The following is a 16729-nucleotide window of genomic DNA, read 5'->3' as shown; positions in this document are numbered from 1 at the left end:
GAGAGATGGAACGGAAAGGTGCCCAACCACTTGGACGGCCGGGGGATTGAACGCCAACCTGCAAGAAGCGAGACCGTCGCTCTGCCAAGCGAGTCAAGGAGGTTGGGCGTGCGTCTCCTCGCTAGAAAACGTATAAAATCTATCAACTTTATCAACTTTCTCCGTGACCGCGGGCGATAAGTGCGTTACAAACCGTCTGCATACGGCCAGACGACAGCGTCCAGACCCAGCAAAATAAGTAGCATAACAAGTTAAGGCGGACCCGAGGCGGAGCAGGTGACCAGACTGCTGCTGGTCGCCAAGATGAACCAGTATTCCAGTTACTAAGTGTTAGTGCCTTTACAAGAATGTGTCATTTAATCACCAAATATGTACTTACACAAACCATTGTACTCTATCAACAACTTGTGCTGGACGGTAGACCGACGGTCTAGCTTCCTGCAGGTCGGCGGTCAATCCCCGACCATCCAAGTGGTTGGGCACCATTCCTTCCCCCGTCCCATCCTAAGTCCTTATCCTGACCCCTTCCCAGTGCTATATAGTCGTAATGGCTTGGCACTTCTCCTTAAAAAGAAAAGTTGTACAGTATTATAAATGAATAAATAAATAAGTTAATTCATTTTCTCTGTATGCCGCACCTCTTTGTTATTTATACCTAGTGCGATATATATATATCTTCTGATGTTTAAGTTTCCACCAGAATATTCCTTATAGTTTGAGATGTAAGTTGCTTCGACAACTTCTTCCTTCAAGGCATTCCTCTTGCAGACTACCCGTGCAGGGAGGCAGTGAAGGGGGGGGGGAGAATTTCCTTACATCTCTGCTACTCAGTTGTGTATCCAGCTTCCACTGATGTTCCCTTGTTCAACTTCCTTGACAATGAAATAGGTAGCTCTTGTTCATATTGGATACTGCCCTTAGTATCTAGCATGTAGAGATCATATTCCCCTTCTGTTTCTTCTTTCTACTAATTCGTGAGGTTGAGTTTCCTTAACCTGTCCTCATTGCTATGTCCTCTCAATTCTGACACCAATCCAGATGCAAACCTCTGTACGTTCTCAAGTTTCCTTTTGTGTTTTACAATGTGAAAGAGAAACTTGAGAGGCAGATGGGAGTAAATAAAAGGGTTCTAACATAGTTAAGGAAATAGCTAACAGACAGGAGACAAAGGAGTCAAACACTAGCGAAGGGTAACAGGTGGAGTATCTCAGGGATCAATACTGGGACCTAAACTATTTATCATTGACTTTAATGCAATAGCTATAAGAATTGAGATTTATAAGTTGATGTTTGCAGACTATGCAAAATTAACGAGAAGCGTTCAGACAGTTGAGGACTGTAAGATACTCCACGATGACTCAGACAAGATGCAGATTTGGTCCGAGAAATGGCTACTAGATTTCAACAGGTGTAAGGTAATGAAAATCAGAACAGGTGACAGGAGCCCAAAAGGAAAGTACACAATGAAGGGAAACTATCTCCCTATAACGACTAAGAGAAAACGACCTGGGAGTGGACATAGCCCCAAAAGAAACTCTAGAGTCTCATATAAATATGACAGCAACAGCAGCATACTCTACACTTGCGAAAGTCAAAATATCATTCAGGAAGCTAAATAAGAAAGCATGTAAAGCTCTGTCCAGCGGAAATGTCAGATTCCATAATTGTGAGAAGTTTGTAATGAGGCTCGTTCCAGTAATGCGAGGGATGGGGAATGAAGGAAGACTAAAAGAACTAGAGCTGACGAAGCTTGAAAAGAGGAGATAGAGAGAGAGAGTGGAGACATGATTGAGACGTATAAAATACTTAGGGTGATGAACGGTGTGAGGGAAAAAGAGGAAATGTTCACAATGAATACCACTTAAACAAGATGGCATGGGTGGAAGCCTGAGAAAGATGAATCACAGATATATCTTCATCAATGGCAGTTCGTTTGTCATTGATGAAGATATGACCAACTTGATAAGATAAAGTCGATTCTCTGATATTACAAATGCGAAGTCAACAACGAGGGATAATATTAGTGCTTCGAGGCAACCACGAAGAGACACATGCCAGGCTGGTTCTCCAGCCCATAAGGGTGCATGGTCGCTGGAATGAAAACAACCAGTAGCAGAGACTCTGCCTCTCAGGGATATCCAGCCCAGCTTCAGTCAAATATAAAGTCGTGTTGAGAAACTTTTACAGTGCCAACCACTCCTTGTCGATGGCATTTGTTATGAAGCAGAACCTGAATTCAATAATTGCTGTGTGACCTGAATGGTAGACCTGAGCAGCCTATATGGTTGATACCTGGTTGATACAACCAGGTATCAACCAGGTACCAGGTAGCCTATCGTTGACAAGTAAGGCCGTCAAGAGTGAGAAGATGTTGCCGCCAACCAGAGACAAACCCTCACGCTGTACCACCAGCGTAAAATGAGGCCACAGGTAGAGCAAGAACATAAAAGATTCCAGCTCTGAACAAGGCTGCCTACAGTTCGAGCAGCTTCTTTGAAACTTGTGAACTGAGGACGCCTGGCACATTGACTTCAAAAAGGAGAAGAAAGCACAAGTGAACATTTAGCCCGAGGGGGGTTGATGCCACTGACTCCCACAACCCAGCTGGCATATCAACTCATATACAGATGAGTTAGACATTTTATCTTCTGCACCCTCGCTGGCTAGACTCATCACAGGGATGTATAATAAATCTAGCCTCAAGGAGATGGACAAATATGTTTTATGGGATTGCAAATTATGTGTTATATTACGAAATACATAGATGGGAAATATGAAATTTTACCAGATAAATACAGAGGCTGGGAACACTTGCATGTTAATAAGGTCTAAAATCATACAGAAACACAGTATGAACTAATTTGACCTCAATGATCTTGAAAACTTACCCTCCAAAACAAACTCGACCATCAACCTATAACTCTCTCATTATAGTATTGGTGTATGTAGTATGGGGATAACAAACAATGCCGTCAAAAGAATAAACCCCACTTCTGGCCGGTCCGCTGTTAGCAGAGAGTCTGCTGGCCATAGCACATTGACAATGTTCAGTGTTTCAACCGGTCGTTCACCCACACTCGTCTCTCCACTTCCAGCACCTCGGCACCTTCCCGACCTGACCTACCCACCACCCTCTGGGTCGAGCCCACTCACACACACACCCACACTGCCACCCACCACCCTCTGGGTCGAGCCCACTCACACACACCCACACTGCCACCCACCACCACCCTCTGGATCCAGCTGACCGACCCACCAACATTGTCACCCACCGGTGGAAGTCATGAGATAACTATCACCACTAGATGAAACTAAAGCTATTGGACCAGACAATCACCATGGATGTCGGAAGAGGCGGCACAGACCCTCTACATACCTCTAACTCTGCTCTTTAATGATTCATTTGAATGGGCAGGTTTTCCAGCAGTTGAACCAATATACAAGAAAGGGGATATAGAGAAGGCACTTAACTACAGAGCAGAAGTAACTAATGGGGCGTCCCCCCTGCAAGGCACTCATAAGAATAAAAAAGAATAGGACTGGTTAAAACTTTGAATTAAGAATTCAAACAAGTACCAGCATTGCCTTAGGGGAAAGGAAATCATGCCTAATGAGCCTACTGGAGTTCTATGATGAAGTAACAAAAACAATACAAGACAGAGAAGGTTAGACAGACTGCGTATTTCTGGACTGCCAAGAAGCCTTTGACACAGTTCCAAACTATAGGCTTCTACACGAACTTGAGAGGCAGGCAGGCAGGCAGGCAAGTGGGATAGCCCTGGCATATGGGTAAGGGAAAACCTAAGAGACAGGAGACAGAGAGTGACAGTGAGAGACGAGAAGGCGGACTGGGATAGAGCAACAGACGAAGTACCTCGAGGAGCGGTGCTGGGACCCATACTAGTTCTCATTTACAGAACTGCCCTAACCTCAATAGTTAAATCCTATCTATATGTATAAGAGAGAGTGTCTGTGTGTTAAATAGAAAAATAGAGGGATAGATGGAGGGATAGATGGAGGGATAGAGATATGGGTAGATGGAAGAACAGAGGTGTGGTAGTGTCAGTGACCTCAGCAACAGGTGCCTCGTCACCAAGACACCTGTTGCCAGTACACTGATGCAGCTGTACACCTGCTCAGTTTGTATATTCTAAATATATTCTAAATTCAATTCGAAAGTGTAATGTACTTTTCGGTTCAACTCGTCATACTGTGTTTTCCATGAAACAAAAGAAAAAAGTATAAGTATATAAGTATATATATATATATATATATATATATATATATATATATATATATATATATATATATATATATATATATATATATATATATATATATATATTAGTAGTTCCAGCAAACACACATATGGAACCACAACTTGTTGTATGTTGTAACAACGTTGTAAACAAAAATTATAGTTACGTTGTGCGTAAGTTGGGATATTACGACAGCTGAAAAACTCGCTGGAAAATAGATCCCTCATTTCAGACTTTCTCAGTAGTGGCTGGGATTTACAATAGGAGCCGATCCATCTTAAAGGGGGTCATTGGGGGTTTGTTCCGACTCTCCTATGACCCGATCCCCATACAATTACAACTCACCAGGCGGAGTTGCATGAGGCTAGCCCCGAGCGTCAGGCCTCCAGTCGTGGACAGATAGACTGGCAGTTTACACTGAGCTACTACTTGGGTAAAGTGTACACTGACTAAGCTCCGCTTGCCCACCTGTTTAAGCTGGGTTATTGTCTACATTATACACTATACCTCTGGTGTATCTAGTCCAAGTTTATATTCTAGAGCACACAAGCTTGATTAATTTTTGTTTGTGTAGCACTAACAACAGTCACGTATCTGTAGCCACGACCAGCATATGAGAAACACCGAGAGCTCTCCCCGACCCATCTACAAGTGTGGCTGATGTGACACAGCTTACACTCACTTCTGGTAGAGTCGAGCCCCCTGGGTGAGGGGACGACGCACGAGAGAGGAAACAGGTTGTGGTGGTGGTGGAAGGGGGTTGTGGTGCAGGGAGGGGTTGTGGTGGTGGTGGAAGGGGGTTGTGGTGCAGGGACGGGTTGTGGTGGAAGGGGGTTGTGGTGCTGGGAGGGGTTGTGGTGCAGGGACGGGTTGTGGTGGTGGTGCAGGGACGGGTTGTGGTGGAGGTGGAAGGGGGTTGTGGTGCAGGGACGGGTTGTGGTGCAGGGACGGGTTGTGGTGCAGGGACGGGTTGTGGTGGAGGTGGAAGGGGGTTGTGGTGCAGGGACGGGTTGTGGTGCAGGGACGGGTTGTGGTGGAGGTGGAAGGGGGTTGTGGCGCAGGGACGGGTTGTGGTGGAGGGACGAATTGTGGTGGAGGTGGAAGTGTGGAAAGGTTGGGATGGAGTGGGATAGGAATGAAGGGAGAGAGAGAGAGAGAGAGTCCAGTGTAGGAAAGAAATACAGCAAGTTTTGGTCTGTGTGTTGTCTTGTCTTTAAAATAATAGAAACATTTAAACAAAATAGGTTTACTTATTTATTTGCTTATCTACATACAAATATTGAATAATAATTAGTGCTGTTAGTTGAGAAACCTCTAAGAAACAGAGCTGTCAAGAGAATAAAATGCCGCGAGTAGAGAACAACACGTGGGAGAGAAATTTATATGGAAAGTCAGCAAGTAGACGTAACAGAGGGTGTGGGGGAGGATGAGGCGGGTGGGGGGGGGGGGGTGTGGGGGAGGATGAGGGGGGGGGGGGTCCTAGTGTAGGAAAATACAGCTGTATGAGGTGGACAACAAGTGGCGTGTACTGAACGAAGATGTGGAAGCCAGTTCCATCCACACGTTTCGGACGCCAGAATGCACAACGCGTCCGGCCTGAGCAAGACAAGTATGCGGTGAATAAACGGCCAGAATGCACTTCCCCGTAACTAACAGGTAAGCACTTCCAGTGTGCTCACCTTGATGCACTTGTAAGCGTGAGCGTCTGTTCTTAAGCGCCGCCTTCCCACCTTCAGTAGTTCAATGCAATGATTCATTTCACTCGTTTTTCTTATGTTTACAATTAAAACTGTGTTTCACATTGGCTTTGAATATTTTTTAACATAGTCTGTTCCACTTATTTACGGCTCTAAGACAAGGAAAAAACGGCCCTCGGACATATTTGAGACATATGTGTTTCCAGTTTCCACGTTGCTTCGTTTGGCTGTTCCTAAACGCCAACATTGCTGTGTGTGTATGTATATGTATGTGTATAAAGTATATATGGAAGCTGATCAGAATTACATTTCACCTTTATAAATGCACATTAATGACACTATGTAAAAGACACATCGAACACTTTATGTAGGACATACGTAAATCTATATATCTATGTATTTACGTATGTAGGTTAGCTTAGCATTTTAAAAGCACCGAATCACCTTCTGTGGTTGATTGTTCAATAGACCCTTGAACCACTTCTCTAACCCTGTCCATGGAGGACAGAAGAAAATGTATATATGCTGGTTAGCATTACAAATGTGTGGCCACGTCTGTGGTAGAAAATAATAATAATAAAATTGCTTCTGCGTATACACTGTCAATTCCCCTAAGACTCTAGTACGTCGTTATTATGTCCTCCTTGTTCCTTCCCTCCTCCAGTGTAGTGAGGTCCAGTTCTCTCAGTCTGTCTTCATACCTCAGTTATTTCTTAACTCTCGAACGAGCCTTGTTACATGTCTTTGGACTTAAGATCATAAGAACATGTGGATAAATGAAGCTGCAGAGAACCTATTGGCCTATACGAGGCAGCTTCAATTGATATCCAACCAGACCTCCTTCATATATTAATGTCTAACCTAAGCTTGAAACAATCAAGTAATCAACGTCTATTATGGTTCTCGGCAATTTGTTCCCAAAATCAACAACCCTGTTTCCAAACCAGTATTTACCCAGGTCTTTCCTAAATCTAAACTTATTCAAATTATATCGATTATTTCACGTTCTATTTTGTGTTGATACTATATATTTAATATTATTAATATCCACTTTGTTATGTCCATTTATCCACATTCAATATGACAAAGAGTCAGATCAATGATTGTAGTAAGAATCTTTTCTATATTTCTTATGTTCTTCACGTGAGAAGGAAGTTGAAAAATTAATTCTCTTAAGTTCATTTTAAAACTGTATATGGATTGATGCTATGAGATGCGTTTCGTTGACTCTGTCAACATCTTATGAGGCAGAAGGGAAGTGGTTAGCAGGAGCAACGAAATATATATATAAAACCATGAAGACTACGGTATAGTAAGGGGTTTCCCAGTCGACGGTGGACATGGTAGTGTGCGCTGGATATTCTGCTTTGTTTTTAAGGATGGTTGAAGTACTTGAGTGTGCGATAGATGTTGCTAAATGGTTGAGATTACACAAGGAAATCACGGTAACGTGATATTGTGAGTCCGTTATTGAGATTTTCTTGTGTATTTGAAGGAAGAATTTGGTAGAGAACGCCATTAGCTCCACCAGAGTGTTTGGGAGTAGTTTGTGAAACTTGGGCTGGGAATAGCTCGATGCCTCCAGCCTTCAGGTAAAAATAACCTTTAGCATGTCTAAATAACATGTCCACATTAAACATAACATGTTTATTATTAATCCAAATCCAATTATTTGTATCTTGGTCGAGGTTGATATGTAGTGCTTTCCGGTGGCTAATCTTCTATTGTTGCATTTGTGGGTTATTTCCATGTTGTTGGTCAGGCTGTGTTTGACGATGATCCGGTTGTGTGTACAAGTTATATATAACCTTTGATCGACCATTGTTGTTGTTTGTGTACTACCAGCCCCTTGGAAAGAGATGTTGTTGTCTTCCAACGTTCCATACCAGCCAACACTCAAGAGCCAGCTCCCACTCGGGTACATTTATCAGTCAAGTCGTTCATGATTGAACACTCCCATTACTTGCCAATTTGCTCATAGTCTGCGTGCTGCGCCTGCTTCATATTTTTTTAATGCTCTGTCTTTAAATTCACGTTCTGGCCTCAGACTTCTGTGGTTCTCTCTCTATGGAGCTTTACAACACAATTCAGACCACAGTCTCACCCTCTGTTGCAATGATTCGCTTGATAAAGTCCTTGTGGTTGCTTGCCTCCTCCATGGACTACCCCCTTCAAAAATGCAGTTACTTTTAACCAGTAGTGGCAACGGACAAGGACCTGCTGGTCAAAATATAAGACATTGGACCTCCACTCTGATGTCTTTTATTTCACAGTGTGTGTGTGTGTGTGTGTGTGTGTGTGTGTGTGTGTGTGTGTGTGTGTGTGTGTGTGTGTGTGTGTGTGTGTGTGTGTGTGTGTGTGTGTGTGTGTATGTGTGTGTGTGTGTGTGTGTGTGTGTGTGTGTGTGTGTGTGTGTGTTGTGTGTGTGTGTGTGTGTGTGTGTGTGTGTGTGTACTCACCTATTTGTACTTACCTATTTGTGCTTGCGGGGGTTGAGCTTTGGCTCTTTGGTCCCGCCTCTCAACTGTCAATCAACTGGTGTACAGATTCCTGAGCCTACTGGGCTCTATCATATCTACATTTAAAACTGTGTATGGAGTCAGCCTCCACCACATCACTGCCTAATGCATTCCATCCGTTAACTACTCTGACACTGAAAAAGTTCCCTCTAACGTCTCTGTGGCTCATGTGGGTACTCAATTTCCACCTGTGTCCCCTTGTTCGCGTCCCACCAGTGTTGAATAGTTTATCCTTGTTTACCCGGTCGATTCCTCTGAGGATTTTGTAGGTTGTGATCATGTCTCCCCTTACTCTTCTGTCTTCCAGTGTCGTAAGGTGCATTTCCCGCAGCCTTTCCTCGTAACTCATGCCTCTTAGTTCTGGGACTAGTCTAGTGGCATACCTTTGGACTTTTTCCAGCTTCGTCTTGTGCTTGACAAGGTACGGGCTCCAGACTGGGGCCGCATACTCCAGGATTGGTCTTACATATGTGGTGTACAAGATTCTGAATGATTCCTTACACAGGTTCCTGAACGCTGTTCTGATGTTAGCCAGCCTCGCATATGCCGCAGACGTTATTCTTTTTATGTGGGCTTCAGGAGACAGGTTTGGTGTGATATGAACTCCTAGATCTTTCTCTCTGTTCGTTTCATTAAGCACTTCATCTCCTATTCTGTATCCTGTGTTTGGCCTCCTATTTCCACCACCTAGTTTCATTACTTTGCATTTACTCGGGTTGAACTTCAACAGCCATTTGTTGGACCATTCACTCAGTCTGTCTAGGTCATCTTGTAGCCTCCTACTATCGTCCTCAGTTTCAATCCTCCTCATAATTTTTGCATCATCGGCAAACATTGAGAGAAACGATTCTATACCCTCTGGAAGGTCATTTACATATATCAGAAACAGTATAGGTCCAAGGACTGACTCCTGCGGGACTCCACTTGTAACGTCTCGCCAATCTGAGACCTCACCCCTCACACTGACTCGTTGTCTCCTGTTACTTAGGTACTCCTGTATCCAACGGAGTACCTTCCCTTTCACTCCAGCCTGCATCTCCAGTTTTTTCACTAGCCTCTTGTGTGGCACTGTGTCAAAGGCTTTCTGACAATCCAAAAATATGCAGTGTGTGTGTGTGTGTGTGTGTGTGTGTGTGTGTGTGTGTGTGTGTGTGTGTGTGTGTGTGTGTGTGTGTGTGTGTGTGTGTGTGTGTGTGTGTGTGAGTGTGTGTGTGTGTGTGTGTGTGTGTGTGTGTGTGTGTGTACGCACCTCCACAAGTGTTTCGTGAACACACAATATATAACACATAAATATTGGTCTCGTCGCCTGTCTCGGTACACACAGTTGGTGTTACGAAGCTCTTACTCTCTGGTACACCTAATCAAATGTTCGTGTTTGTGTTGATCTGGCGGTTGTATATCGCTGTTTTTGTTTCGGTGTGTGTAAACACGTAATTGTACTCACCTAACTGTACCCGCAGGATCGAGCACCTACTCTTGGAACCCACTCTTTCAATCGTCGGTCACTTAATGAAATGGTGTGTGTGTGTGTGTGTGTGTGTGTGTGTGTGTGTGTGTGTGTGTACTCACCTAGTTGTACTCACCTAGTTGTGTTTGCGGGGGTTGAGCTCTGGCTCTTTGGTCCCGCCTCTCAACCGTCAATCAACAGGTGTACAGATTCCTGAGCCTATTGGGCTCTATCATATCTATACTTGAAACTGTGTATGGAGTCAGCCTCCACCACATCACTTCCTAATGCATTCCATTTGTCAACCACTCTGACACTAAAAAAGGTCTTTCTAATAACTCTGTGGCTCATTTGGGCACTCAGTTTCCACCTGTGTGTGTGTGTGTGTGTGTGTGTGTGTGTGTGTGTGTGTGTGTGTGTGTGTGTGTGTGTGTGTGTGTGTGTGTGTGTGTGTGTGTGTGTGTGTGTGTGTGTACTCACCCAGTTGTGCTTGAGGGGGTTGAGCTTTGGCTCTTTGGTCCCGCCTCTCAATTGTCAAATTAACTGTGCGTGTGTGTATGTACTTAGGTTTATTCAGGTAAGTGTACTTGAAGAGCTCGGCACTTGGCTCCGCCTTCTAAACGTTCGTTTATTATAATATTTACATTAACTTTTGTATTGAGTTAGCTTTAGCGACTAACGTCTAACTTATTTCACTTACTGACTTCTCTAACTCTAAAAGATTTGTCTGACTCTATGGGACTGAATTAAGCCTTCAGTTTCTCTATGCCCTCTCGTTTGCATATCTAATCTTCTCTATGTGTTTAATTAAGTTTATCCCTATCATTCTTTCGAGTACCTTGCAGTGGAGGCTCGATAGTGATAATGGTCTTTAGTTAAGGGCTTATTCCCTATTCCCCTGACTACTCCCAAGCACACACCTTTTACCACTGGACCATGATATGCAATAAGTCATGTAACCTAGGATACAATTGAATCCGCTCGCGGGTTTCACACACTCATCTCGTGCACTCTGGTGTGGGAAAGAAGTTGACCAAATCACACACTAGAAAGTGAGGGGACGACGACGTTTCGATCCGTCCTGGACCATTCTCAAGTCGATTGTGAGAATGGTCTTTGGATATATGTACACAATCGACTTGAGAATGGTCCAGGACGGATCGAAACGTCGTCGTCCCTTCACTTTCTAGTGTGTGGTCTGGTCAACATATTTCAGCCACGTTATTGTGACTCCTCGTCTGCCGGGAAAGGAGTTCCACTACCAACGCTCACTTGAAATGCATAATGAAATCAAATTAACGTGATGTATTAATGAGAAAATCAGTTGGAACCATGAGGAGGATTCGAACCCTTTCATGGTTAGTGATACACATATACAAACAGGTTTTTGCCAGTGTTAAACACTCACTTATATTGCAGAGATGGCCGTCAAGAAAACACGCTTTACTTCCAAGTTCATTTGAACACTGGCTTTATCAGTTAGGTTAACTCTCACAGGTTGTTCACTTATGTTAACTCTCACAGGTTGTTCACTTATGTTAACTCCCGAAGGTTGGTCAGGTTAATTCCTTCCGATTTGCCAGTTAGGTTAACTCCTTCAGGTTAGTCCGCCTCACCCGTGCTCTTCCTTACGGGCCGTCTCCGTCTACTAATATTTCCTCCTCTGGCACTCTAACCTTTCCTTCTTTACTCTGTTGATCCTGCCTTCATCCTCTCCAGCACGATTCTCCCACACCAAGATACCAAGTACCAGCCTATCCCACACTGCCACACCCCGCCCCACACCCTGCCACACCCCGCCCCATACCCCGCCCCACACCCTGCCACACCCCGCCCTACACCCTGCCACACCCCGCCCCACACCCTGCCACACCCCGTCCCACAGCCTCACACTCTACCACACCCCGCCCCTTTCGACCTGAGACTGATTTGATTGTTGCCGGCAGAGGCTTTCTAGTTTATTGTTCACCCCATACTCAACCTGTGAGCGGTAGCGCAAAAAGAATTACAGAAAGCACACAGACCTCAACGGAGATTATTACATTAACACTTTCATATATCCTTCACAAAATATAATTATACGAGGGTGTACAGAGTCAGGTGGTCGGATACAACTAGTTATCGTAGGAGTGAGTGTGAGTGACCTTGTTGGGTCTCCCTTATCTATGGAACACACGTGACCTTCTTGCTATGAGTAGAGGAAATTGCTTGTTGACAAACATTATGAGTGAGACATGAACAATAAGAAGGTAATGAGAGCTAAACAACACACACACCAGAAGATGAGGAGACGACGACGTTTCGGTCCGTCCTAGATCATTATCAAGTTCGACTTGATAATGGTCCAGGACGGACCGAAACGTCGTCGTCTCCTCATCTTCTGGTGAGTCGTTTCGTCATCATATCTTGAAGTCACACGTTATTGTGACTCGTCGTCTGCATTAAGAAGGTAATAACAATACTCTTGCCGTGTTTGCAGTAAAAATCATAAATATATTCACGTAATGTACAAAACATCTTTTTATAAAACGTTTAATTACAAAAAGTGTCTTCAACGTTGGCCATAATCCACTCGAGGTATGATGTGACGCGGGTGTAAACACCAGGGGAGCCGGGGAGACCACAGCCGAAGCCGAAGGACGTGACGCCGACCAGGACGTGGCGATTACCCTGCATCACCGTCAGAGGTCCCCCGGAGTCTCCTAGACACGAGTCCTTCCCTCCTTCTTCCTCGCCAGCACACACCATATGCGGCGATATTTTTATACTGCCAACCTTCTTTCCCTTACATTCCTTATCCAATATGGTGAGAGCCACTTCTCGCACGACGTCCGGCTGCCGCTCTTCGGCAATGTAAGTGACGCCCCAGCCGTACGCCATCCCCGTGACGCCCTCGTACAGGTTGCTGGGGTCGGTGGGCAGGCAGGCGGCCTTTACCTGAAGATGAGAGGTCAGATCCAGGGCTTGGGCGAGTCGGACCAGCCCTATGTCGTAGTAAATCTCGAAGAAAGAGTAATCCTCGTGTATAATTATTTTGTCCACGTCTACCAAGGAAGTGACTGTAGGTATGTCATCCTCCTTGGAGGCTTGGTTATGGTCGCCCACGCCCACCCTCAAGTGCTTGGGCTTGAGCACTCTCCCGTTGCTCTGATCATAGAGGCAGTGCGCGGCAGTGAGGATGTAGCGAGAGGTGATGATGCTCCCGCCGCAGTAGTAGGTGTCCCCGCCCTTACGGGTCTTGAGGCCCACCAGCCATGGGTACTTGTGGGGCACCGTCACCTCCATGCCCCCGACGATGCGCTCACCGTTGGATATTCCACACGAACACTTGCCTGGAAAAAAAAATATGCTGAATAATGTCATCCTGGTCTTCATTACAATGGTTTATGTTTTAACTGACAAGGTTTATTATCTCTCCTTCCTCGGAGTAAACCAAAAGCTACTCGGAACCAAAAGATGCAAGTAGCACCGGCTATGGTGACCCCGTAGTGGACTTACCTGGCACAGGAGCGGGGCTGTAACTTTTAAACCGTAATTAACTTAATAAATTTATAAAATAAAACAGACAGCACCTGGTTTCCATGGTCCAGGCAGCTTTAAGAAAGTCCATTTCACTAACCTATGTAACCATAGATTAGTGAAGCGGCTCAAGCAAGCACAGCTATAAAGAGATGCGATGGATCTTGGATGTAAAGGAAGAGAGGAGACCATACAAAACAAAAAATATATATTTCTGAGGTGCTAAAATTTGTCTTTGTTTGCACTGCCGTGTCTTCACTTGTAATATATGTTCACCAGTCGTGTAATGCATTCACCTGCATTGTAAAGTATTCGTGTGCATTGTAACGCTTGAAATATATAGTGATGCCAATTATTATGTACGACTGCGAGACGACGGTGAGGTATGAAAACGACTCACGGCAGGGCAGTTGCACAATCTGTGACGCATGTGTGGAGTGGGAGGAGAAGAACAGAGAGGAGAAGAACAGAAGAACAGTTTGGAGAGTGATCATGTGTACTCTTGAGCTCACGAGGTGCGCTCGATTAACAATGTGTAGAGAGGAGCTCACATGAGTGATCGGTACAACTTACTAGGCACACAGCAGAAGCACTTGTTCCTTTTGCAGGCTTCCTGGAGTATGGTGCCGTGGCGGCAGGCGGTCCACCGGCCCTTGAAGCAGAAGCCTCCTTGAAGCTTGCAGGTCGGCGTCGTCTCACACGATCTGTGGTCTGAAGCGGCGAGCATTAGTATACACTTTTCCTCTGCCTCTGACGGTTCATCCTGCTTCAGACACCTTTCATTGTCCTCATACCACTCTTCATTCATTCCTCTCACCATTCTCCATTCATTGCCTTCATGCAACTCTACCATCATACTAGTCTCTAATCATTATCTGAATACCACTCTTCTTTCATTAAGTATAATGCCTCCGCCATCTCATTGCCTTTAAATTTCGTTTTCTATCAGCTCGGACTAACATAACCCGACCACATCAGAATTTCCATCTTAATAACATGCTTCTAATCCAGGTTCCTGTGTTCCCCACTCGTATGTTTGACATTCAGAGCAGGCAAATGAGTCTGCCTCCGCGTCCCAAAACCTGACCAGAGTATCGGGTACCACTGAAGAGAGACGGAGAGTAAGGGCTGATCATTCACCCTGACCTAGTACCGGCCACGGGATGGGAATGGGGTGCATAATAAATAAATTAAATGAATGACTTCTTGGAATACGCAGAATGTAATTCTATAAGAATATTATTCCATTAGAATTACAATACACAGATATGTAAGTAATAGGTCAAACATATCTAGGATGAGTCAGTAATATTGTCCACCGACATTTACGAAAGAAAAAACGGGTCTTAAAGAATTGGACTTTGTTAAAACGCGGAAAACTAAGGAACCAAATCGTAGGAACGGAGAAATGTGTGGGCCACACACGCACACAGTTTTAGAGAAAGTGTGTACATATTTCTTAATATCCTGTAATTACAAGAGTGAAGTGGCGCGGAAGGTGGCCGGTGGGGGAGGGGAAGGCACTCACCGCCCAGGCAGCAGGAGCAAAAGCCTTTACAGAGGGTCTTCTCCCGCCAGGTGTTGCACGGGGTCCGGGTCGTCCCGCACTCACCACCAACCCTCGAGCACTTGTTCCTCGTCCGGCACACTTCTCGCAGTTGATCCTTGGACACAGTCGCTCCCACAAGTTTATCTGGTGGGGTCAGACACGTACAGTGAGACATATAATTAAGCAAGGAGCATGTTCACCGGTTGGTGATAATTAGGACAAATTCTCTACACATACACTTCAACATTTCTTTGTTATTATCCCCTCTGTCGTATGAAAAGAGTTAGGTTAGCTTAAATTTGGTGACGTCGCATTCTTTAGGGGGCCTAAATAATGTGTTCTGATGTAGTTTGTGCTGGAATCGTACATCCTTTGATGGGTACGTATCATCTAATCATTTATGCAACCAATATTACCGCCATGAGATTATATTATTAGAGGAAAACCCTAATTTTTCTTCAGCTAAAAACGTCGGGCTACACACCATAGAACACACCATAGATTCTGGTCTTCTATCCTGGACAAACAAACAGACTAACTCTTGTAATTCTTATGTTTTAATGGTGGCTGGTGCAGTGTGTGTGTGGTGGATATTCCCTACTTGGCTCTTGAGGATGGTAGAATGTACCTGAATGTGCACAGACAGCTCGCATTCAGGTACATCAAACAATCTCAACTGTTGTTTGAGATTGTTTGATGTGTAATGTTTTGCCAATGACTAACCTTCTATTGTTGTTGTGTCTATCAACTATTTCGGAGTTGGTGATCAGGATACTATAGCTCGTGTGATGATCTGGTTCTGTGTAGAGATTATGTATTTCCTGGTGGACCCTAAATGTTTGTGCATTGTCAGGCACTTTGAAAGATATGTTGTTGTCTTGCCTATATATTGAGATCGTTGGGGCTGACACACCCCAAGTGAGTACGTGAAGGCTAAGATGACATTTATCACTCTCAAGACGTTTAGGCTGGAGTCGGAAGAGTTCTTCATGAGCAAGTTGGCAGTTGTCTTGCTCTTATAATAGACTGTTCAAGTTCAAGTATGTTTATAGAGATAAGAAAGAAATACATCTCAAAGGGATAGAGTAGCTTAGGCTATTTCTACCCCCATAATAGACTGTCAACTCTATCTTCTGCTTGGTATCGGAAGGGGGGGGGGGGGGAGGGTCCCGTGTCTATCAGTAATGTCTCTCATGACTTTTGTTTTTAATTGCTTTGTGAGCTGTGAAATCGTTTAACAGGTGGAACAGTTGCCGAAGTGTTGGCCATTTCATCAGAAGTATTATGGCGGCTCACCTTCGTGTTAATGAAACTTTTGACGTATACGTTAAAGTGTTATGGTACTGTGTACCCCAGAAGGGGGAGGGTGAGCCCTGGTAATGCAGGTTCGAACCCTGGTGGTGTAAAAGAGTTCTTAAGTAATTTGGGGCTTGGGGGACCACTCAAGCTTCCATATATACATCAATATATATATATCTAAAAAAATCTTATCTGGCTCACCTGGGAGTACATGTGGAAACTTGAGAATCAACAGACGCTCGTCGCCTGGTTTTGTGGGACGTGACTCGCCTGTGGAGCATCAGCTGAGATTCAACTGAGATAACTTACCTGAAAGAGCCAACCGCAGACGTGACTTACCAGAAAGAACAGGAGACCATACTTATAACTTGGTCACTCCCTGAGAATGAGACGCCACTCAGCTAAGGAGCAGCAGTAGTAACTCATCCTTGGGAGGACGG

At 44.6% G+C, this 16729-nt stretch overlaps 1 protein-coding gene across 1 annotated transcript in view; it reads right to left on the bottom strand.

Moving 5' to 3' along the window:
• Positions 1-16729, bottom strand: part of LOC123765976 (ovochymase-1) — a 31554-nt gene that overhangs the window by 10880 nt on the left and 3945 nt on the right. The window contains exons 3-6 of the mRNA XM_069336878.1: positions 14970-15134; positions 14015-14152; positions 12463-13254; positions 5939-6048 (exon numbers count right to left, since the gene is read on the bottom strand). Coding sequence (XP_069192979.1) covers positions 5939-6048; positions 12463-13254; positions 14015-14152; positions 14970-15134 — 1205 coding nt within the window. The remainder of the gene's footprint in view (positions 1-5938; positions 6049-12462; positions 13255-14014; positions 14153-14969; positions 15135-16729) is intronic.

The sequence above is a fragment of the Procambarus clarkii genome, chromosome 37 (genome assembly GCF_040958095.1).
Source record: "Procambarus clarkii isolate CNS0578487 chromosome 37, FALCON_Pclarkii_2.0, whole genome shotgun sequence".
NCBI classification, from domain to species: Eukaryota; Metazoa; Arthropoda; class Malacostraca; order Decapoda; family Cambaridae; genus Procambarus; species Procambarus clarkii.
The sequence above is the reverse complement of the archived record's forward strand: the minus strand, read 5'-3'. Positions and strand labels throughout refer to the sequence as shown.